This window comes from Hirundo rustica, chromosome 10 (assembly GCF_015227805.2).
Source record: "Hirundo rustica isolate bHirRus1 chromosome 10, bHirRus1.pri.v3, whole genome shotgun sequence".
NCBI lineage: Eukaryota > Metazoa > Chordata > Aves > Passeriformes > Hirundinidae > Hirundo > Hirundo rustica.
Genome location: NC_053459.1, coordinates 1245890 through 1271269, shown reverse-complemented (window position 1 = coordinate 1271269; position 25380 = coordinate 1245890). Strand labels below are relative to the sequence as shown.

Genomic DNA, 25380 nt, shown 5'->3' with positions numbered 1-25380 from the left:
TAAATAAAAACAACCAACAGCTTGTGAGTAATCCACTGAATAGAAGTCATCAGAGATTACTTTCAAATGATTAAAAAAAAATTATCAGACTTCTCATGGGCAATTCTGAAATGAAAAGTTAAATAATAAACTGTGAAGTACTGATTCACTTCAAAAATCATAGAAATTACTAGCACAAGAGTTTGTTATGCTATTTAAGAACCTGAAGTAATGCCATAAATACATAAGCATGAATGTATGTGCATGTGTATCTCAAAACCAGTAACCATCAGAACTCAGGGAGATGTTGGACATTGGATTACTCTCCAGTCTAGCAAACAAAACCATAATGATCCAGGATTAGTGGGTTATTAATTTAAATGGTTAAATGAAGGCTAAATTTCAATTTTAAAAACTTGAACATCAACACACTATTCCCTGCTGTAATTCAAAAAACTTGTAGTGGCTTAAAAATCTAAACTGAAATAATCTGTCTACACAACACAATAAATCAGGATTTAATGGCATTTTGGCCTTAGTCTGTGATCCAAGCTGCAGTTCATTTGGAAAAAAAATCAATTTCTAGCTGAATTAATTTGATTTTTATCAATAGATGCTAAATTAAATTCAGATAAAATATATATTTGTTGATTATGCTAATCTCTTCACACTACTACATCCAGGTTATTCAAGTAAATGAAATGTAATCTGTAACTTGCAGATAAAAAACCCAATTTTGTAGCAATCTCACCTTCTGGACTGTTGCTGATTTTAGAGGGGTTTTATTCTGCTCATATACTCTTTGTTTAGTCACTAAACACTAACAGATTCTCACACCCTTTAGGAGTGAATACAACAGCATTCACTTCCCCAGTCTCACCATCATCATCCAACCAAGCAGGGTTAAAGCAAATTATGTTTTACTCTGTGCTCACACAGGGGAGCAAACACCATGAAAAAATATTGATCCAACTTTTCTTATCAATGGAGCAACTGTTCCAGTTTCTTACTCCTCCCTTGCATCCTGCTGTAACCTTCTCTGGATAAAGATGTACCAAATTCCCAGTTTCTGTCCAGTCAGTTTCCTGAGGAATCAGGACCTCATAAATATCAGAGCATCTAAGTGGTTGCACAGCATCACAGCTTTTTAAAAACAGATGCAAGTTCTTACTAGTTGCAATAATTCTGTTGCATTCCCATGCATCCCCGCAGCCATCAGATGTAATGCACCCCTCTGCCTCTGTGGATTAATAGCAATACCTCCAGGAGCCTCAAACTAGGATAAAAGAACAGTCTGGAAGTGGTTGTTGATATTTTGATATATTGATGATGCCCCATAATCACCTTTTATAGCAACTTTCCAAACAATCTGCAGTTTACTTCCATATACAGCCTTCCTGAACAGCACCAGAATCGTAAAGAACCTTCTAACACCTTTTGCTAAACATTTTTTAATTAAGATTTTGACTAACAGTTCATGGGATTCAATAGATTTAAAGGGCCTGGCTTTCTGAAAAAGATTCTTTTTCAGGAGTTTGTGGTACCACTTTGTACTAGGTTTTTTTGTTGCTGTTTTGGGGGTTGGGTTTGTTTTTTGTTTGTTTTGTGTTTTCTGTGTTGTTATTTTGTTTGTTTGTTTGTTTCTTTGTTTGTTTGTTTTCTGGTTGGTTTGTTCTGTTTTGAAAGAACTTCAACTCAGCCTTCAATCTTGAACATGCAGAATTTTACATCTGGGATTAATTACAGACATTATGTAACTCCCCACCTGATGGTTTGTGCAGGTAGTTCAGAGATTTTGCTTGAATTCAGTAAGATCCTACCATCGTAGAGGAAAAGGAGCTAATCTGACACAGATATTTTCCTGGTGAGAAATGCCTTGATGAATTGCTTTTAATCTGAAGAACTTTTTAATCATGTAAATTCAGAGCATTCTGTCAGTGAGTAGGTCTGAATCACACATCTTTGGTTTAACTCACACGGAAAAAGTGACAGCAACTTCAGCACCCTGTCATCTCCTTAAGAAAGCAATTATAGTAAAATATTACTGTCACAGCTCCAAAGTGCATCAGGCAATGTCCAAGGGGCTTTTAACAGTGGGGTACAGCTCCATCTTACCACTTCAGCTGTTCTCTGGTGCAACTGGAGACAACAGTCAGCATCCAAAAGGAGAGATTTTCATGTGATTATCATTTGTACGTTAGTTTGCTTGGAAATTAAATGCATCAAAGCAGGACAAATAGTCGGTCCACTGGCTCATTTATTTATAGAACAAACTCTCACAGTATATTATCATACTTCTTCACTTTGTATCAATTTCTGCTCTTTTTTGTGGGTAGGGTCCCCTAGGAGTTGTTATTGATACTGAGCCTTATCCCTCCTACTGGTCTAAAGCGTCAGCGCTATTCAGAACTACTCCATTCATTCCCTGCTTTATGATGATATAATTGTCAGCAAAAAGCAACCTTTGCAGGCTATATTATGAACTGTTCCATGAGGAACTAAACCAATAAAGCCTGGCTTAATATCCAAAATTGCTACATCCCTCCCCAGTCACAAAGACACCTTTAGCTTACCTCTGGTACCATCCTGCCAGAGTTGCTAACTTGCAATACTTCCCGTTCACTGTCACATCCACCAGCTCTGCTCCAGCCTTTCCCCTCCAGGGAGCATCAGCACCGTTGGTGTGGTGAGGTCCCACCACAGCTGCGCACAGGAGGGACAGGCTCCTGTTCTCTCCTGCTCACTTCTCCTAAGCTGGCAGCAGTAACTGGGGCCTCACCTCCACCTGCCTACTGATTTTCCACAGCTTTGAGGAATTTGCATCTATGAGGTCTTTGCCACTCCATCAATTTTAGCAGGGTGGTAAAAGGGCAATGACACAAACTGTATTTCTTTTGAAAGGCTGGCCAAAGCCAGAACCATTTAAAAGCCTTGCATGCATCTCTTTTTAGCCTCTGCTGTTGCTTTTGTTACTCAGTTTTACACCTCAGTCACGTCAGTGGCTCTCCAGGGGAGGATACTGCTCATTTTATGTAGAAGTGGTACAAGACATGAGCAGGCAATCCTTCAGCTTCCAAAGAATGTTGCTTTGCTTTTCCTCTGCATTCAGTCACTCAGCTTCCCTGAATGAAACACCAACATGAAAAATGTGGGGTGTTTTGAAAGTACAAATAAAAGAATCCATCACAAATGTTCATATTGATTTCCGTTCAGAAGAAAATTGAAAATTCTTGCCTGAAAATCCAGACGTATGGCCACTGAATATGTAGTCCAAACACACTTCCATTAAGAAAAATCCTACTGGAAAAGCACAGTGGAACAATTCAATTCTAAATACTGCAAGTACTTTGAATCTTCTTACAGAACTCAATGCCAATGGAATTCCATTTCCACCACAGACTCACACAGTAAAACAGCAGCCAAAGGATGTTTATTGTTGATATGTAGGCAAGTACATGCTCTTGTGATCATTTTGATGATTGGTTTTAACGGTTTAATTTTGAAATAACAACTCTTTCAAAATCACACCCTTGGGGGTACACATGAAAACATGTACTGACACCAATTGATTAACAGGATCGATGTTTAGTTTCTGTAACAGCATTAACAAGCCACTGATCACTTATTGTCAACCTTATGCACAGCAGTCACTATTGTACATGTTTCTTTTGGTTTTTAAAAACTTTTAAGAATTTTAAAATCCCTCAGGGAAAAAAGAAGCTCATACACAAGAGATCTTCAACTACAATGAAAGAAAAGTTGGGGCTTCAGAGTCACTTTTCTTTGTAGCAGCTAAAGATCTGCCTCAGAATTTATCCAGCAAAAATACCAATTTTCAAGCACTGTTATGAAGAGCTTTGTAATTTCTTTAAGAGTTTGTAATTGGGTGTAAGTAACATGTGCATTTTGCAACAAGTTTAGAGGTTTACAGATGAGTAAATTAGCTTTAAAAAATCAGTTTGGGATTTCTTTTAAATTTGTTCTATTACCACCTGAGTTTGTTGTCTAAATTGAACAAATATTTCTGAATTATTTATTACAAAGAGTTTTGGCTATGAAATCTGCCCCTCATTCAGTGCTCGAGTATTTCACACATTACATTTTCTCCTGTTACATTCATGATACAGACAGCCCAAATGGATTTCAACCCACAATTCATTTATTAGGAGGGGAGAAGCCTCACCCTCAGGCTTGTACATTACACTTTTTAACTTGTGAAAGTCCACTTCTCAACAAGATCAACCAGAGACTAAATGTGCTTCTGCAATTAGCTCTTTATAGTGAGATTTACAGTGGGATTCCCAGTATTGCTTTGTTTGTAATCTTTGGAATTACTTAATTCCAACCCAATTAGGCACAAATTCTGAACAATGAGCCACCCTGACTCAGAGTATCTAGAATGTAGATAAGTCTCTCTTGTTTGTTTAGCTTGTAGGAATAGGGAGCATCTCCGAAGTATTTGTACATGATCAAGTAGAGCAGAGACTCTGAGGTCTCCTATTATACCAAATGATAACAGTTTTAATGTGGCTCTGACGTTCCTTTCAAGCAAATATCGAAAATAAAGGAACACCCAAAGCTCCATCTCAGCCACACTAATCCTGTGAAAGCAATGACTCACCTAGTAATGGCTTTCCATAAATTAGTCAGCTGAAAATGGGTAGGAAGCATGAAACCATTAACAGTTCCTGTAGTGCAAATTCTCTCACTGCATGTGAAGAAAATCCACGACAGTAAAAATAAGAGATGAAGGTGTCAGCACCCGTCATGTTTAGATACGCTGTTAATAATTCAGATCTTCCTCCCTTGGAGCGGATGGCTTCAGAATGAGTCACTCTCTTTCCTTTCTCAAATGAAAACTGAGGGTCTGTTGCTTACTAATCCATATGTTTGCTCCCCACCATGAAAAGAGAAGAAGTCAAGGTGACCACTTGCATTGTCCCACAGTGGAGCCCTCCTGCAGCAGCGTGGTGTGCGCTGTCAGCCCTCCACGCTGCCATGGAAATGACTGGTGGTCAAAGTGACAATACCCAAGAGAAATCCACTCAGAGCTGTGTGAAACAGGGAGAGATGGAGGAGAAGGAGTCACTGCATCTTTGGGAGCAGCACTCCCTTCAACCAGTTCCTCTGGGCCTGTTCACCCTGGAACAGGGTGAGCCAAAGGCTGCCACTGTGATTTCTGCTTTCTACAAATGCACCATGGGAAAATAAGGGTGGAAAACTGAAACTTTAGGACTGGTATCTAAACTTAGCTGCTGAAGTAAGATAGCGTGGTTATGCAAAATGAAAAAAAAAGCCCAAAAACACAGCCAAAAACCCCAAAGTGGTGTCAGACGTAACAAAGTGCACAATTTTCTCATGACACGGAAAGGACTCTAACAGAACATCCTAGAAAAGGTGGGAACAGCATGGCCTCATACTGAGAGCTGGCAAAGGCCTCATACTGTAACAGTTCTTGACATACTGCCTCAGTCAGTCTGTGGCACCTGTCCAATTACTCCTGCACAATTACTCGTTTGAAATTCTGTTGGCATCCTACTATCAGGAATTCTGAATATCAAATACTCAGCTCAAGGTCTCTTATCCTCTCACTTCCAGAGTAATAACATCTCTCATCAAAACCATTTGTTGCATCCAACCAAGTCTTGCTGCATCTACTTCCCATAATTTCTCGGATTTTGTTTATACTTTGCCAAACTAAACAAGATCTTAAGAGAATAGAAGGTAGCAGTGCTTTGCTATTAATAGCTGAATTTTGCGCTCATGTTGCTCTATTCCTTCTGGACCATGCACCCACTGAGATCTTTTATGTATGATATTTCTTTATGTAATTCCTTCTCATCATGGGGATAGATAAGAGATTGTTCTTGCAGTTGCTCTTGCTTTGAAACATGGGAAAATTGCTATATTAAAAAAAACTGTCTAACCAAAAGAAAAGCTTAGAATTTTATTTTTAATTTAGTTCATTTTTTTTTCATTTGAAGCTGCCTGTGACCTGGAAGCAACAAATCCTACATCAGTTTAGCCACTTCTCAGATGAGCAGAGGAACACCCACAAAGCACAGGCAGTCCCAATGAGGAGCGAGGGCCGGGAGACCAGGATTTTCCAGGGCCTTAATCTCCCTCTGTCCTCATCGGGTAACAACACCCCTCCCACAGCATATGGTCACGAGCAAAGCACTAAATGGGATGTGCTGATGAAGTGCACCCCAGTGTTGTTCAGCTCTCCATCAGATCATTGACAGACAGCTGACACACATAAATTGACTTTCCTTCCTTACGGTCACTATATAAATCTGCTGCCTTTATCAAAATAAACATCTGGAGACAAAAAAGCAAGAGAGGCAGGTTGTTTCTTAAAAACTGAAAAGGCAAATGAGAAAGTGATGCAAGACAGAGGGCAAGCAGGTGTTGCTGAGAAGCAGCCAATGTTGTTTAGACAGGACTGTCAATAAAGGAAACAACCAGCAGGTTTGTGGAGATGCAACTGCTCAAACCTTTGGAGCTATAAACCAGAGGGGTGAGCAACACCTCCAGATGGCTCTGTGTGGCTGAGTGTCTCTCAGCAGATCCAGTACTCTGTATATTTAGAGCAGGTGAAGCTCCTTGCTGAGGTGAAGCACTGGCACAACCCCTGGGATTTGTGCCTCATGGTGAGGCTCAGGGAAGGATGGGATTAAACAGAAGTGAGGTGCAGCTTCTGCTCAGCCACAGGAGCCCACCACAGCCTTGGACAAAGTCCCCTGATCTCAGCTTCTGGAGGCACTTCAAAGGCCTGATGCCCACTGAAGTGGCTCTGAGAGGGCGATCCATGAGGATCTGTCTCTGCTGCTCAGCTTCAGCTCCTGTTTCTGTGTGGCAGTGACACATGAACTCTGCAGGAGTGAACAATGCCCATGGACACCTCCATCAGTGCAGATGATCTTTGGTAACAATAACCTGAACTAAAGATTTTTTCCAGAGCTCTTCACCCATGAACACTTCCTAGTTCACCAGGTGGGTTTCTGCCTTTTTTGCTGTGATAAGCTCCATAAATTTTTGACCCCAGCAGGACCTGCTCAGACTATTAAAGTGACTTTAAGAGGAGTTATTACAATTCTGTCAGTGTCTTGTCAGTCTGACAGGATCTGTTTGCAGTGCAGGGTGCATCAGGCTGCAGTCACCAGCACAGAGCACTGCAATAGAGCAGGAATTTAGGACGGCAGCTCCAAGGATTCCTTGACACCACAGAAGTGGAAGCTGCACCAGACAGGGAAAAAGTCCCTATTCCCACTAATAACTTTTTAGCTACAACATATGATCTCAAGTACTTAGCCAGCCATCTAACTACCTATCATGGGTTGGCACAGTTTTGTTTTCTGGTTATAGAGAAATGTGAGATGTTTTTCCCTGCCAGGACTGTGGAGTGGTTTTTGGGGGGAAGGACAGGGATCTGTCAGAAAGCTGGCCAAGATATTGGCAGCTAGTTTGACCAATAAGGATGCCAATGCGACTTTGGAAAGGACACTTAAAACTCCAATCTGCAGCAGATCTGCCTCTCTCACTTTAGAATCAGCCATGAGGTAACGCCGCAGGTGCCGGGCAGGCCCGGGTCGGGCCCTGCTGCCCGTGTGGGCGGCCGGGCTGGGCCCAGCCGGGCCTCCGGGGGCTGCTGCCCGCATGGGAACAGCCTGGGTGGAGCCCTTCTACAGCGTTGTGGCAGCTCTGAGACCGAGGGGTGGGAAAAAGGACATCCACCAGCTTCCTCCATCAGCACAGCTCTGCATTTCCTTCAGCCCTTCAGCCTGGGGCCTGCACATGGCCCCTGCAGGCCTAGATGGATTTAACCCTTTCCTAACAACATGGAGCTTTTAAAGCACAACTCTTCCTTGAGAAAAAGAAGAAAGAAAACAGAGGGTACGTAGAACAGACACCACATGAAGTTAGTGGATTAGAAGTGAAAGAACTAATATAAGATAATATTGGAATAGGATTGAAAAAGTGGACATTTTTAACTGAACTTCTCTGGGTAAACTGTGGAGAAATGGACTGTTCTTTCTAGCATCTTAGTGTTGTTGGGGAGAATGCTAATTCTGATCAAAACTGAGGACTGATGTGATTGAGATTTAACTGAGAACTTAACTCAGAGAATTTAACTGAGTCCCCGCTCCTGGGTTAAAAGGAGGACTCAGCCTTTGAGACGAAGATGATTTTAGAATAGAAGAAGTATTCGTAAATAGTACCCCAGATACACTGAGAGGCCTTGCTGATACGACATCACAGTCTGCAAAAACTCTGGGTTGCAGCAGATGTGTGACATTGGGAGCACTGGACTATTTTGTCTTGTAGCAAACGTCTCCATAAAACACCCTAGAGAGACTCTTCTCCTAAAATAATGAGTGATTATGTTTAAATAGTGAAACTGACTGAAAATCACAAGTTGTGTTTTTCTATGTTGTTTAATAAGAAAGTTAATAGTTTGTAAAGGGAGAGAAGGGTGTTTTAAAGTGTCATTCAATTTTAGTTTAAGTTTTCTTTTTCTCAACTTTTTTTTTCCGTTCTTTTAGTGTGTGTTAATAAAACTATTTTTGTTCATTTTTAAGCTTAAGCCTGCTTTGCTTTTTCTCCTAATCTCTCCCTCCCACAGAAAGAGAATAAATACTAAAACCCCTACATTACCCTTTATCTCCAACAAAAAACTCTACTCCCTCTTACTCCCGTCTTTTATGTTTGATCTAACTATTTTCTCCAGGTGTTTTTTCACCTTGTCATAATCCATTACCTTAGTATGCTTTGATCTTTCCATAGGGAATTTATTTTCTGTCTTCAAAGATCTTTTCTAGTCAGAAGATATTTTCCTCAGTCCGCAGGCTCTATTCCATTCAGATCTCACAGCATGATGTGCTTTTTTTCCCGCCCTTTTTTTGTTTGTTTGTTTGTTTTTTGTTAATTTGTGAACATTTAAGAAATCAAAATTCAAATTAGAACCAAGCCAGGCAAGTTTATTCCTGATGACATAAGATGTGGCCTCTGATGAAAAATCTAAAAGACACACATTGTATATACACTGTTGGAGCAAATTCACTTCACAGAAGCTTTTGTGAGAAAAAATAGTTACAGGAGAGAAAAGATATTCATAGATCAACAGTTGTTATTCTGAAGGAAAATAACCCATAAAATATAGTCTATATGGCTACATTTGCCTTGGCTTTCCAAGGAGATGTTAGTTCTTCTTTGGTTCATCTGTCAATGTTTGTATTGTAGAAATCTGTGCAGTGCTGAGCTTGCCAGTGTTGCAAGAATCAATTTGCTTTACTTACATGTATAGTACAGACTGGGGACAAGAAGGAAAGAGAAAGATGCTGGATGCATCCTCTTCTTCCTAGTACGGGATTATACAGCCCATGATTTTCTCCTTTTATGGACAGGGCAGTTCCTCTGCAGCCAGTGGCCACCCACTGTCCTTCTGTGAAATAAACTCTCAATTTCTCTGATGCTGTAGACACAAAATAATTGTTCCTGGTTTGATGCCATTAAACTTGCTACAAATGATACCGCCACATGGACAGGGTGAGCACCAGCAGCACACCCTGGGTAAAGCAGAGTACAAATCCAGATCCCCAAACTGGGACAAGAGCCACCCCAGTGGACTGGAGATGACACCCCAAAAACAAGATGTTGAATTCAAGCATTTAAATTCATCAAGCAACTTCTCAGTTTTAGGTATTCTGAGTAACAAAAAAAACAATTGCCTATCCCAAAACAAGCCATCTAATGCACACACATAGAAAAAAATACCAGCCACTCAGGGCTTTATTTCTAAAGACAGGACAAAACACTGAATTGTCAAACAGAATATGCTGGAAATCATAATGCTCATATGTAAAATAGCTTTTGCACAATATCATGGAAACTTCTGAACTGAGCTTTCTTTATATACATTTGCACAAAGCAACTGTCATTATAAACAGCAGCAATTTGAAAAACACATCTGCATGCTTCTGGGCAGAGGTGTTTGTTCCTGTGCTGAATATCTTCTCACCTAAAATCTCACACTTCTTGTGGAGTGTTATCTTCTCTTCTCATCCTTGTAAGGTCAACTTGTCTTTTTGATTTCTGAGCTACCACCCTGAGCATTTATCTGGACACACCCAAGAGCAATTTCTATGTAAAATCTATGTAAAAAAAAATTAATTACATAGATATTTAGAAATAAAAAATACACCACAATTAAAATAAAGTTAAGGCTTTAAGGAAAAGTAAAGGCTTCTCAATAAGAACCCTGCTTTGGTTATGGCAGTACCTATAAGGAGTTCTCAGTTCCAAAGAAGCCCCCATTACTTGGGCAATGGTTTGATAACTGAAGGTAACCAAAATCTTTGAGTCTTTTTCTTTTTCTTTTTTTTTTCCTCCTTCTTCCCTTTGTTCTGATTTGCGGACAGAAGGACAGAGAAAGCAGTAATCTCATTCTCTACACCGGAGAGGTAGACTGATGTCTGCTGTCACAGGGGTTGGACATCCCAACTGAGTGTCCTCCTCACTCGGTCTGTCTGAGCTGCAGTGAAAAAGAAGCAGCAGCAATCTCTTCTATCCCCAAAGCCCGTGATCCCTGACTCAGCCCTGCTGCAGGGCTGATGGACAGACATGGGGCAGCAGCAGAAGCAAAGGGATTTCCCAGGTAAAGCTCCTGCATACGGAGATTTGTCTTGTTGCTGCATCTCCAGCAGGGCAGAAATCCTGTTTCTCCTCACTGTGCGTGTTCAGTGCAAACACAGGCTTTGCTGGAAAGCTCTGTGATGGGAAAGGATGGCTCCACATGACCTCTGCATGTACATAGCAAGAATATCTAGAGTCCTTGGTGCTCATTAAAGAAGTTTGGAGAGAGATAAATCTTTGCTTAAAATGTCAAGTCTCCATTCTGAGAGAGAATTGTGCTGCTAGACCTGCTGAGGGGTCACAGCATATCTCACGTGCCTCATGCAAATGCTGAGGCACATATGGTGCTCTCATTTGAGATGTGAGGTTAAAGTAAAAGAAGCCTTGTCCATCATGACAATTCTCAGTTTTCTGTGCTGCTCCCAAAAAAAGGATTTACCAGGTTTGATCTTGGCAGAACAGAAAATGCCAAGGTTTTTCAGAAATTCAAAAGTTCTGCAAGAAAGAGTCAAGGCCCTCACCTCAATTCCTCACATGTTCTAAATTAATTTTCTTCTGACCCCAGCCCACATCCAGTCTGTTCTGTTATGAAAGAATGAGCAGAGTTTGCCTAGTTTATTCTCTCAAAGAGACAGCCAAGAAGAATAAATGCAGATTATTCTACTTTGACCAAATTAAAGGGAATTGTAGCTCAGAGCAGAGGGATTCCTTTGTTTATCTGCCAATACAAAGGAATTACTTCAATCCTGTCTCCTGTCATCACTGACAGCCTGTTGGATGTGTTTCTGTTGCTACTCCTTCGTCACTTACATGCAAAATCCCATCAGCAACCTGCACAATCAGAGTCAAAGCAAAAGAAAGACAACAGAAATAGACATAAGCCATTGAGAAAACTCCTCTCCACTAGAAGGGTTTTACAAATGGTTACATGTACCCAAACACTGAAGCACAAATACTCTGCTCCACTTTGAGGAAACAGCTGCCTTTGCTGTAAATAGAGAAGAAGTACTAGACCCAGAGACCAGCACCAAAGTACAAAAAAAAAGATTGAAGTTCTAAGTTAAATGAACATTTAGCTAGTCACTGTTTAGGTTTTGTTAGATATTTAATATTTTGCAATATTTGGGGATTTTTCACGTTCACTCAGCAAGGCAAGTAACGCTTAATTCATTGGGAGTTACCTTCTGAGCTACTCTTGGCTACTTTTTTAACATTTCCCTTCACATTATGCAATGTACTGCAGCCCCTCAGAGCAAAAGCAGCTTGTACAAAAGGATTTAGCTCTGAGCTGAGCCTGAGCTGAGGCCATTTTGCCTCTGAGGATTTGGGATTTAACTTCATGCACAGATAGGACCTTCTGGACCCCTTTCCCCTTTGCTGTATAGCACTTCACCTCCTAAGGGACTTCAGTACTTGCAACCACTCAGTGCTACCAAATGTATGATTTCTGGATTTCTTTCACTTGACACACGACTTCCTCCAGGGCTGCAGTGAGTTACTGAGGAATCCTGGTGCTCCCGTCCACTGCCAGCACACAGGAACGAGGCTGTTCCAGAGAGGAACTCTGCTCTCTGTGTTCCTGGTTTCCTTCTCCAAGGTGCAGGCCCTCTCTTGATTCTTAGACACAAACACTCAGAGTTGTTCTTCCTTCTGCCCGAATATTGAGTGCTTGACTCTAATTGTTATGTTTTACTCCAAGTGCCTTCTTTCTGCACAAGTTTCACCATCCAGGCTGCTCATGGAACAGGAAGGGCTGGAGAGGCAGATCAGGACTGAGCAGGCTTGATTTCCAAGGCTGTGCTGGTAAAGGAGCTCTTGAGCAAGCAGCTCTCTGGGAGCCAGAAACAAGAAAAATACCAGCTTGCATAGTGCATAGTGCACCTTGCCAGGTGAGGGTTAAACAAGAAAAGCACCTGTCAGCTCTGATTTCTCTTAGGAGATCATTCTGCTGCTAAGACATCTCGGTCTGCACAGAACTTAATCAAATCTGCTCATTCTCCCCTCGAGTCAAGTGCATAAAACTGATTGTCACTGCAAGGGCAATGAACATGCTGATGGAAAGGTCTTTGCTTGAACATTGCTGCTGCTGACGCCACATATCAGTCACAAAGATGGAATACAAGAGACCACTCTTGTCGCTTCGTGTACGTGGAGCAATGGAGACTGACGTGAAAAATGTGATTGCTGTCAGCATGCCATGACGTGTGGGACATATTCTGCCTTTCCATTCCCTCCCCTCTGTCTCCCTAAAATGTTCAATGCGAAGAAAAAAGCATCAAGGTGTTAAGTGACTTGAAATATTTTTGTATTTTTATCATCTAGTAAACAAAGTTACTGAAAAATGTCATTGTGTGATCTTCACATGTGTGTGGGAGACAGCATCTCAGCTGTCAGAGAATGACTGTACAGCTCCCTGCTGGAAAGAAGAAGTCAAACATTTCACAAGCAGACTTTTATAGCCTGGTGGGATCTCTGCTAAGCGCTTGGGATATCCAGGCTGTCAGCTGCTTCCAGGAAGATATCTGCTGATTCATCCTGGCTGTACCCACTCCTAAGTGAGCTGTCCCCAAATGCCAATCAGCAGAAAGGCTCCCAACCACAGCTCTGACACCAGCTCAGCGAATTCTGCCTTCAAATCCTCAGGTGAGCCAGTGGGATAGAAGTCATCATCAAACCCCAGTCACCTTCTGAGTGCAGGAAACAACCCGGTGCCCAAATCCTTCTGGAAGGGCTGTGCTGTCACTCAGAGCACTTGGGATGTTTTTGCTGCAATTGATTAAAGCTCTTTGTTCCTTTGTTTCGCTTCCCCTTTCCCCGCCTGAACTGTCACCACAGGTGCTGGGTGCAGGTGGTGCACACACTGGAAGTGGATTGTGCTGGAGATGTGTAAGGGAAATAAAAGGGGGAACCATTCCCTGTCAGAGCTATCAGCAAACCCAGCTGCAGTTCAGAAAGCTTTCCCAAAAGTCAGCCTGAAAAAGTGAGGGGGAGACAGGGGATCAGAGATATTTGTCTCTTCTTTTAGTGTTGTTCAGGAGCACTGACAGCAATAAGGAATGTACAGGCTTAGCATCCCCCTCTAAACTCCAAAATAATGTACAAAACACTAGCCCATGCATTAGTCTGTGCCACCAGCTGTGGGGGCAGAGGAGCAGGTTTATGCTTTCCAGCAGCAGTGCCTCTTGCCTTACTACAGCACACTGTAATTAAGGCCCTGCACAGGGCCAGCCACCAGCACGATAAAGAGAAGCTGTTTGTGTATGTGAATTCAAATGAACAAATGAAATTTCTAACCATTAACCTCCTGAAGTAGATAACAAGTGGGTTTAGGCATAATCAATGATTTTCATAGTTTCTAGAAAAGCTTTCTTGGGATCCTTATGTTTCTAAAATGCTGAGAGATCACATGATCTGGGATCTCAGGGTCTGAAAAAGCAACAAGTACATTACACCACCCTCAGCTCCCAGAGCCAGCACCCCTGAGTTCCTTTGTGTGCAGGGGAGATGCTGAGAAGCCCAGGCAGCCAGTTCCCAAGACCTTTCCTTCATGGATGCACACTTGTTCTTACATAGGCTCCAGCACAGCTGACTGCTTTGGGTGGATCACTGATTGTGGAGCTTCAGATTCCAGCAAGAAATGCAGTTTGCATGGGAAATTCCCTGCTCACCTCTCCTCCAGAGGTACACAAAATCTAGCATGAGAAAGGAGGTCTGGAGAGGCAGGGAAGGTGCTGGGCTAGGGATCCATCCAGCTTCTGCTGATGCCTTAAGTTTTTAGCTTTTATATTTTTCAGATTCTGTACTGTGTGAGTGTGTAATGCTGAACTTCATACAGAGCGTTAGTAAGCTCTCTTCACATTTTGCTGGGACAAAACAATCCTTCCAGGCCTGAGAACTCAAGGATACCTCACAGCCTCAGGCCCTGAAAAGCATAAAAAAAAGTGAATTGGGGGGAGCAAACTGGGGATAAATTACTTCATTACCTAAAACTGTAATTGGAGCATTAACCCCTGGGATGTAAATGAACCAAACTTACAATTGTCTGAAAAACTCCTGACCATCATCCACCTTGGCTGTGGCCTCTGGGAGGCTCTGACTGCCCAAGGTGTATCTGTTGAAGGCCTTTAATACACACCCACTTGATTCTCTAACTGTGTCCAGCCTCTGCTCCAGGGAGCCACCCCAAGGCGTCACCTCCTGCCCTGGCCAGCACTCCCCTCCTGCCTGCTGTGAGCGACTCCTCCCGTGAGCTGCGCACAAGAGATTTCCTTCTCCTCTGCTACGGATCTGCGCACTCTCACTCGCTGTAAGCACACATGGTTTTATCAAACTGAACACTCTGCTCTACTGGGGCAGCAGTTACAGGGGAACAGCACAGTGGCTTTGTCCAGACTCTCAAGGTCTTTTGAGACACGGTGTAGGGAGCTTCAAGCTGACACCAAGCTGGAGAAGACTGCACTGGAGATGAAAGATGAGAAAGCTCACTTGCAGAGAATCTGGGTTTTGTTCTCTGTGGGAAGAACACGAACTTTTGCATTCAAGCCAAATCTAATAATGCATTCCAGTGATCTGCATTTTTCCAAGCTCCTACATTCCCTCCCTTCATGAGTACCATATGTTTTCCCATTCTATCAGAGGTATTTCTGTGACATCCACTGCCAATGGGTTGAAAATCAAAGTTATCGTGGATGAAACGTTGAGATCTTGAATGTTTGGGAAACAGCTAAATGTTAGTTTAATTAACTCAAACATATTCAGTTTTGAATGACCTTTTCAAACAGAATCAGAAAAGCACTGAGGTTGGAAGCAACCTCTGGAGATCATCTAGTGCAACCATCTGTTCAAAGCAGAGCCCATTAGATGGGCTTGCTCAGGACACCATCCAGTCAGAGCTTTTATTATCTCCCAAAACAGTTTTCAAAACATCTCTCCTGAACACTGGCACAGCAGTCCTTCAAGAAGTTATTTCAAACCGATTTTTGCAACTTCATTCCCTAAAATGCAACGAAGTCTTTTGATAATTTTCTAACAACACATTTTCCAGAATAGGAAATAAGAAAAAAACACTTTTGCTACAAAGGCTGCATTTTTAATACTGTTCACTTATCAAATTCCAATTACCATTTAAAAATTTAAAATTTCAATATATAAATTCCCATCTGGATCTAGTGTAATCATCTTAAAAGAAAACCAGCACCTCTCCAGTCTTATGCACTAAGAGTTCAATATAACACTTATCAACTGTGTGTTTCCTCTCTTCAACCCTTTCCAGATCATGTCAGGAGTTTTGGAAATTCTATGGACACTTTTTTTGCCTGCTCAGACTCCAGCCCACGGAGATCATTGGATGAGGCAGGTCCCATCACAGCCTCCAGGGTGTTCCCACCACCCAGCAGTTCTGCTTCTGTCTCCAGATACTTGCAAAGGCTGTTGCAGTTCTTGAGAGGTTTCAAAACAATGAAACCTCCAGTGAAGATCACAACACAGACTCCTCACAAACCCAAACTTTCAGCTCTCTGGTGCTTCCAAATATGCAGTAACCATATATTGGAAACCATTACACTACATCTACTGGTTTATGCTGAAAGTGCACTGCAATAGATGAGAATGTACTTAAAAAACCCCCAAAACTATACAAAACACAACTCCTGAAACATTATGGGGTTTATCTTCTAAAAGGTGATCATAGAAGAATCTCTACTTTCCAGAAGAGAACTCTTCTGAAGCTGTGATGCTGAGTCCAGGTGTAAGTTAAAACACTTGATAAATTAATTTTTTTCTCTCATTTATTCTGAAATATAAATGCTTTTCTTTTTCCTATTAAAATTTTCATCTGAAAAGATCAAGGGGCTGGATCCCATAATTCAGATCATTTGTTCACAAACTTCCATTTTAAATATATCACCCAGTACAGAGGCAGCAATATAACTGCAACCAAGAAAACACTTGCATAGGTACAGACAGCTCTATTTCAATGAGTTACTTACTAATTTACACTGAAAAAAACATAAGGTTGTCATAGCTGAGCAGTTAAAAAACCCCACCTTGCAATCATTTGATGGCTCTTCAGTGAATAATGGAAAAGGGTTTAGAGTGCTCAATCAGACAGACACAGGAGGGGGAAAAAAGGAATTGCATCATTAAAGAAACCCAGGCCGGTTAATTGCAGGTAATGGCTATGAATAATGACAGCAGAGAGTGCTGAATGACGTAGGAGAGAGAATAGTCTGCCTCTGAGTTGTAATTGCTTAAAACAAACCGTTTGGTCAATCTGAACTTACTCCTGTCTGTGCTGCTCCTGCTGGAACTGTAAACATTTGGCTAAGGCTGTCAGGGAGCAGCTTCCATGGGTTCTGCATCCCACAGGTGGTGGCAGAGGAGCACATTGGTTTTCAGGGTTTCTGATTTCTTTGTCTTCTGTTTAATGACTCGAATGCACAGAGCTGATAGTTTGTTGGACTGTCGCTCTCTGCTTTTTCCTGACTTCCACCCTTTTTCCCGCCTTCCACCCTTTTTCCCTGGACATGGTTACTTGGTGGAAAGCCCAGTGGCAGTCAAGGAGAGGGAGAACATTGAGTCCATTTCTCCTCCCTTCAGCCCCCCCTGTTCATCCCCCCACCCAGGAACATTCTGTACACATGTGCACACAAACATGGCTTTGCCTGGTGCTCCACAGCCTGATCACTGATTCTTCAGGAAGACATCAATTATGGAAATAGCTCCTAAAAAAGGAGAAGTGTTCCTCTGCCAGACCAATTCATCTTCTGCTGCAGCCATTCTCAGTGTCCTGTGAGTCACTCCACAGCTGGAGCTATCTGTGAAAAATGCCTAGGAGTCAAGGGGAACAAGCTGTGGCTGATGCACAGTAGAACAAAGGAGAGCTAAGTCACAAGGAAAGGAACCACCGAACTATGTGTGTTTGGGTTTCATCTGCTTCACATTAGCCTGTTTGGAAGAATGCTTATTAGGACACATAATCTTTGCCTGTACTTGTCACATATCATTCCCAGTAGCTCCCTTTCTTAGATTACTTCCTTGGCTGAGATACCACACAATTTGATCTCTACATTCTCAAACACTCATCACACAAATATCCAAGAGATTTATGACCCACTTGGGCCACCCTTACTTCAAATAGCAAGTTGGATGTATCAGGAATAACACTTCCTGTGAGCTGAAAGCATTTATTTCTATCGCAGTGCATGCAGTTGATCTGCGTGTGCATGATGCCACAAGAGAGCAAGTTGGGGGACGGAAACAATGAATAAAACACGTGAATCCCTCTGGTGATGTCTCCAGGCAGCAGCTCCTATTCTTACACCCTTACTTCAAGGCTCTTACTAAGAGCTGTGAGCCTCAGACCCAGCACACGAGTCAGGACAGAACTGTGCTGAAAATGGGGTGCTTTCCACTCCTCAACATCCTTTTCTGATGCACACAGCCCTGCTGCCCTGAGAACAGCCAGGTTATTTTCACTACGAGCCCCAGCCCACCCCTCCCAGCCACGGTTGTGCAAACCAGTCTCAAGCCATCAGCCCCTCTGTCAGGCTGCAGGGAGGAGGGAGAATGCCTGCAAGTGTCACCCTGACTTTGGCCTGTCTGGGTCCGAGGCAGCTGGCCACCAGGTATAAAACTCTGAGAGCTCCAGGGGACTCACATCTTCCTGCACGGCGGATTTACAGAGCTCTCGTGGAATATATCTCTGAGGGAACACAGACACTTACAGCATAGAACAGCTGCAGCACTTAGAACGTGTATCCCTCCATTTCATGCCTGTTGGACTTTCCTAGGACATGCAGTGCCTGTATGCACCTTTTAAGGCACTGAACTCCCTGAGAGCAGTGGATCAGGACTGTGAAGAGGATTATACGGAATCATTTGTCTCGGCTGATCAGTATGAGAGAAGGACAGGGGGATTTTGGCAAGTTTTATAAAATTACGCCCATAAAAGCAGGGCTAAGTACTGCTCTACAAACAACAGGAGGCAATAGTCATGACATTCTTCTCTGAGAAACTGAACAGACATTCAACCAGAACAGACTCATTGCTACTGCTGAAACCATTTTAATCCCACCTGTCCCCTCCTTGCTGCTCTAAAACAGGCACAAGATTTTTTTCTTTTTTTTTTTTTTTAGGAAGTTCTAACTGCTACCCAAGGAATGAGATAGAATTTTGCCCTGGAGAGAGGCAGGTGCTTTGCTTTGCTGGTTGTCTCACAGAAGTTGTCCCATTTGTACTCGATTAATGTAATCAGAGGCACCCTGCTGTCTGGTCACTGACCTGGCTGTAAACAACAGATGACACGATGCCTTCAGCTGCCATTGTATAGAATTACCCATTGAGTTGTGACCATTGTAAACGAAGCAAATGCATAATTTCACCTGCTGCTGTTGGCTTGTTTTCCAGCAAGGAGGAAGTCCAGAAGCACCTCAACTCTGAGCGCCATTTTGTCCTCCAAGTGAGTTTGTGTGCTCTTCCTCACACCCAGAACGATTCTCCCAGCTGTACTGTCAGGCCCAACCTTTCTCTGTTCTTGCTTTAAATCCCTTTTATGTCCTTCTCCTTTCATTCAACCTTTTCATGTTACAGCTTCCTCATCTCTGTACAGGTGAAAGTTGTCTGTCACTGAATGGATCTCACCTGCCCTGTGTTGTGCTCACTGTGAGGGGCCACAGGGACAGATTCCCATCTGAGTCATGCAGGCCTGCTGGGGTGATACACAATCATGGATCACGGAAAACATGGGGAATAAAGAACACTGTTCTCTGGTTTCCCATACGAGAGTGAGATCAGGCAGAACCTGCTCCCTGTCAGCTCCAAACCAAGATGAAGCTGCTTCCACACACTGTATGGTCCAACTGCAGAGCTCCTCACCCCAAGACACTACAAACTGAGCAACTGGACATCTTACTGGGAGGACAAAACCCACTGGGAGTGGTGAGATACAAAAAACTCTCCCCGGGTTCAGACACTCCCCAAGTGTCCTCCTTTTCCTAAGCTGGAAAGCCTTCTGGGAATACCTGGGCACACCCACTGCACCCTTCCTGAGCAAAGCCTGCAAGCTGCTGCAGGGGACAGCAGCTGGGGAGGGTGGGGCTGGCACCTGGCCGGGGCAGGAGATCTTTATCCCAGCAGTGAAGTCACAGCGCCCTGAGCGTGTCACTGCAGGTCTGGACGGGCACAGGAGGAGCCCGATGCTCCCACAGCTGGAACAGCAGGAGAGGGGACTCCAGAGGGTATTTGGTGCTCACCAGCAGCTGGCTCTGATCGCCAGTCAGCCACAGCTGCTGCTGCAAGGCAGTAGCTAACCCACGGTCACCTCTGCTGTTCGTCAGTAACTCGCAGTTACTGGGACATGACATTGATGGAGGTGTTCAAAGAAAAGGTTTCATTACAGTATCTGGCAGTGACACAGAAGCCAAGTGACACTGCCAATGACAAGCTGCTTGTTGGTCTTGGTTTTCTTTCCATTATCAAACTGAAAGTCCTTTTGGCCAAATTAGACAAAATCTGCTTTCCTGTTCTCCTCTAATTTTTGTCAAAAGTCTGACGTAAAGCCCCTACAGAAGAAGTATGACCAAGGTATATCAGGATCACCCTTTCTACTTCATTTACAAATGCTGTCCTGAAAACCTGCATACACCGAGACTGAAACACTCACAGGTTATGTTAAACATTATCTGATTATTGCTTAGTGTCAGAACAGCTCAGATTGTATAAAACTGCAGCAGCAAACTCATATATTAATCATTGAAGAACAGCTCACATACAAATAGAAGAGTTTGATGTCATCATCTGGCTCAATAGAAACACAGCTAGGCAACAGAAGCCTGCAATGAACTGGCTTTAACTGCAGGCTTCAGTGTTTGCATAAGGAATCTTCTATTAGAAAGTTGGGGTTTTTTGGTTTTTTGTTGTTTTGTTTTTTGTTTGGTTGGTTTTTTTGTTGCTGTTGGATTTTTTGTTTGTTTGTGGTTTTTGTGGGTTTTGTTTGGGGTTTTTTTTTTTACTTACAAGGAGTTCCTTGCTTTGGAAATATTTTGGACAACATGAACAAAAGCTTCTTGTCTGAGATATTATATAGGAAACAGCATTAAAGACAAAAACCAGCATTTCAGAATATCTGACTGTAGACTCTATTTTGAAAATGCCTCCTGAAGAACAGTTGGTTATTGGAAATATTTTAAAAGTAATTTAATCACAGATTTCCAAAACAGTCTGCACTCCCCATGTTGTCTGAATCAACCGAGCTCCAGTTCTTCCAGGATCACCCGGCACTAGCACAAATGACTGCTTGTTTGAGACATCCTCTTGGGCTCTCCCCTAAGGGTCCCTGGGAACGAGCAAGGAATGGAGGCAATAGTAAAATGATGCATTCAGCTGCCCGAATCCTTTTATGAACGAAGAGGGGTCTGATCAATTCCTATTTACCTCAGCACATTTCTGGTTTCAGAACAGACTTCGGAGGTTTCATCCCCGCCTCACACAGAACGTTAATGCTTCCATTAACGCTCCACGTAAAAACTTGGAACAGGTATTTTCAGAGATGGGAACAAGAAGGAACAGATTACTATCAAGCACTGCTGACAGGAAGCCATTGGCAGTGGAGAAGGTGAGGCTGGACCGATCAGACAGCAAGCGTCTGAGAGAGAACATTTCCTGAAGCACTGAAAACAAACAGGACCCGTTCGCAGAGGAGCAGCAGCGCCGAGTGACTCATGCTATTGAACAACCCTGACTCGAACCTGTTGAGGATCTTGGCCCAGCCTTCCCTTTTCAGCATGAATCCGACTAGAAACGTGTCACTAACCCCCGGGCTGCTGGATAAACACAGCCAGAGCCCCTCCGTGCGCCAGGTGCCCGGCAGCAGCGGCGGCTCAGACGGGCGGTGCTGCCGCAGCTCCGAGCGCGGCACCTGCCGAGCCCCCCGCCCTGGGGCCGTGTCCATCCATCCCCCGGATCCATCCCCCGGATCCATCCCCCGGCCGTGTCCATCCATCCCCGGGCCGTGTGCATCCATCCCCCGGATCCATCCCCCGGCCGTGTCCATCCATCCCCGGGCCGTGTCCATCCATCCCCCGGATCCAACCCCGGGCCGTGTCCATCCATCCCCCGGATCCATCCCCCGGCCGTGTCCATCCATCCCCGGGCCGTGTCCATCCATCCCCCGGATCCATCCCCCGGATCCATCCCCGGGCCGTGTCCATCCATCCCCCGGGCCGTGTCCATCCATCCCCCCGGCCGTGTCCATCCATCCCCCGGATCCATCCCCCCGGCCGTGTCCATCCATCCCCCGGCCCCTGGCCATCCATCCCCCGGCGCCTGAGTGACCCTCGCTGCGGGAGGGAGCAAAGGGTGCCCGGGTCCCTGCGGCGCTCCCGGTACTCACATGGCGAGGGGCGAGCGCTGCCTCCCTCCCCAGCAAAGATGGCTTTCGGCTCCGCGCCCGCTGCCAGCCGGCTCCTACTGTTGCAGGCACGGTTGTTGGGAGAGGAGGGGTAGGCATCGGCTACTGAGCATGCCTGCGCCTCGCATCACAGGGTAGGAGGCTCGGAGGTGCCCCCTCCACACCCTCCTGCCGGGAGCGGTCCCGCAGTGACGGAGCCAGGGCAGCCCCGGCTCCTCCCGCGGCGAGCGGGGGCAGCGCCGGCTGCGCTCACCGGAGCGGGCTGGCTGCGGCCGGCGGCCGGGGGGTGAGGGGAACGCCGCTGTGTGCTTCTCTAACCGCGCCCTTTCCGCCTCTCCTCGCTAGAAAGAAAAACAATGAAAAAGGAAGAGAATGATAGAATGTGCTGCCGTTCAATCCCTGCTGTCGTGGGTGAGGACTCGTGGAAAACCCACAGAGCAAGTCCAGAGACAAACCACCAGATGAAGCACTGTTTCTGGAAAGGTTGTGTCTCAGCTGAAGTACAGCCCTTGCTTCTGGCGTGGATGTCGCCTCACACTCAACCTCAATCCCGGCATCCAGCCTCACCCTCCATGAACATCGGCACTTCTCCTGCATGCCCCATCCCTCTGTGCAGAACAAAACTCACTCTGAAACAGCACGTTCCCCTCTGTACTCAAACCAAGGCCTTCATATGCATTAAAAAAGGGTGAATAAATAAGAAAGTCTGCATGATTTTTCAAGGAGAGGCATTTAACAGCGCTGTCCCAATGATAACTTGTTCACTTGTGAAAAGGCACTTCACCCGTCGCTGCCTTCACTAATTTTCTGTGGGTGTCAGTGGCAGCCGACACCAGACATTCAAACCAGGTCTTGGGGTAAGGCAAGGAGCTTTGCTAAGTTTCTAGACCCCAAATCTTGGGTGCCTGTTGGGAATGAAGTGCAACAGTGCCATCAGATCAAATCTGTGCTCTCTGATGTGGAAATCTAAGAAAAGGTGAATTGTTCCGCAAAGCAACAGGCAAAGCACCACAGTTACTGGGGGTGAGCAAGGCATCAAGCCCAATTCATCAACTTGTTACCAACCAGCTGAGTATTTTCATCCAGAATGCAGCCAGGGAACATGACAGCACCCACAGCCCAGAGCTCAGGACACTCAGCTATTGCCCAAATCCGGGCTCAGATGTTATCACAGCCTGATTCGGATGTAAGCCATGGGCTGTCAGCCCTGAGGGGATCCAGCTCCTTGGGGAGCTATGGAACTCCTCAGTGACACTCACAGGAACATCTCACCCTTCTCCTCTGCTGCCTGAGAGCTTGCTCACTGCATTAAAGGCTCCTTGTGCCTCCTGGCCATGGAGGGTGTTTCTGTCTCTCTCTAACTCTTCCCAATTATCTGTGTGAATGAATAAATGTCACTTCGGGCAGCACTTTGAGCCTCGGTTTTTGCTCACAGATCACACTCATAAGAGCCTGGCCCTAAGAAACTTTTCCTGATGGAAGTAGAAAACACTTCAAACTATATTTTCTCTGTGTAAAGATGGAGTTTCAACAGGCTGGTACTTCCTGATAACAACGACCAGACTCCCAACTACCTTCCAGCTTTATCCACCCACAGATTAGCTAGCACTTCTCATCTGGAATTCCTCTGTAACTCTTCCCTCCTGAGGAGAGTTTTCTTTTCAGATAACCTAGACAAAGATGCATTTGTATTATATATTATATATGATTATTTATGTGATGCCCCTACAGCAGCAGCCACACTCAGGCTTGCACCGAGCCCAGGCACCACCAGGGACATCCTCATCTTCATCTTCAAACCCAAGCCACATCTGAGCATTGAGAAAGTGACAATTTGTGCCTGGATGTGAGGCCAGGAGCTTCTGGGACAGAGAGACCTTCCAGCAGACCTTTCTGCCCTTTCTGTGGTCTCACTTACAGTCATTACTATAATTACATGCAGGGTGGAACAAGTGCTGATGCTACACGAAAGCTCAAAAGACTCAAAACAAAAACAACAAAACACACACACACACACACACGCACCAAAAAAAAAAAAAAAAAAAAAAAAAAAAAAAAAAAAAAAAAAAAAATCCAAACACCAAAACCAAACGCCTGGAAGACTCCAAACCCAACATATTGAAATGTTTTATTATACAAACTATCCAGAGCAAATTATTTTATTATACAAACTGGCCAGTGTCTGTGCTGACCCCATGCCAGCTTTATCCTGATTGAAGGGGAACAGAAAATATCCACACAAGCATAAAGGTGAGATGGCAGTCAGGAAAATGAGAAATCAGAAATTAGCAGAAGCGTTCTACTGCAGGGAAAAGAACTCAGACCTTGTGAGCACAGAATGAGCTGAAGGAACACCAGTGCCCCACATCATGTGGCCACAGCTTCCTCCAGAGTGGTACCAGAGAATCCTCAAAACCAAATTAAACAATTATCATTGCACTGTAGCTGGTAACAAAAGGCTTTCCTGCCAGCCAATGAAGGCATCACCACTCCAATCCAAGAAGGCTCATGATCCTGAGGAAATTCCACAGCTAACCTGGGGACATTTTCTTTAGCCCTACATTCTCTGGAGCTTGCACTCTACTGTTAAAGGCCACCACAGCCTTTGGTGTTAGAAGAGATACAGAGACACCCTGTGGTCACAAAAATGATACGACCAGAATTGGTTCAAACGGCTTAAATTTCATTTAAGTCACAGAAGTGAGTCAGAAAATCTGCATCCTGGGACCACAGAAAAATTGTCCCCAGTTGCTATTCAGATGATTTCCTGTCACCAGACCTCCTTTCCTGTCTGGCACCTTTTGCTCTGTTCGCACTCCCATAAAGATTTTCCCTCTTATTCTGTTGGGTACAATAATAACAGCAGGGTCAGGGCTGGTGCACTTGGAGGGATGGTTGTGGAAATGCTCCACTTCTGGCAAACAACTTCCTGCATCTTCAGCCTGCCCCTCTTGGGTATGGGAAACCATCAGTCTGCTTTGTAAACTGATGGGGTTTTACCTCATCCATCATTTTTATTTTGTCCTGAAGCAAAATTTTGTCTAAGAATGCAGTTTCAGAGCCCCTAATACACTGCTGAGGATGTGCAAGAATGAGCCACCAACAGCCATCATCAGTGGAAATCAATTCTGGCAGCTGGAGTCTTGCAGGTGCTAAAGCCTGCTTATAATTAGAAAATTGAGAAACACTAGAAACTGTTATGTGCTGCTGTTACATGATCCTCACCTGGGGGAAACCTGAGTATTTTCTCACAGCTCTGCAAGTAGGATCCCCCTTCAGAGGAGTCATCATGTAGCCTGTAGGCTTATGAACTGCTCATATAATAGAGTAATTCTCAGGGCCAGCCACAGTAACACTGC

General features: G+C 44.2%; 1 protein-coding gene across 2 annotated transcripts in view; it reads right to left on the bottom strand.

Moving 5' to 3' along the window:
* Positions 1-22234, bottom strand: part of VAMP2 (vesicle associated membrane protein 2) — a 57551-nt gene extending 35317 nt beyond the window's left edge. The window contains exon 1 of one of the 2 annotated variants that reach the window (XR_005702422.1): positions 22004-22228. Coding sequence is in view for 1 of the 2 variants with exons in the window: in XM_040074411.2 (XP_039930345.1) it covers positions 22004-22005 (2 nt within the window). In the remaining variant the exon portion in view is untranslated. Of the gene's footprint in view, positions 1-22003 lie in introns of both variants that reach the window. The other variant, XM_040074411.2, reaches the window with a different exon arrangement.
* Between the last annotated feature and the right edge of the window lie 3146 nt (positions 22235-25380).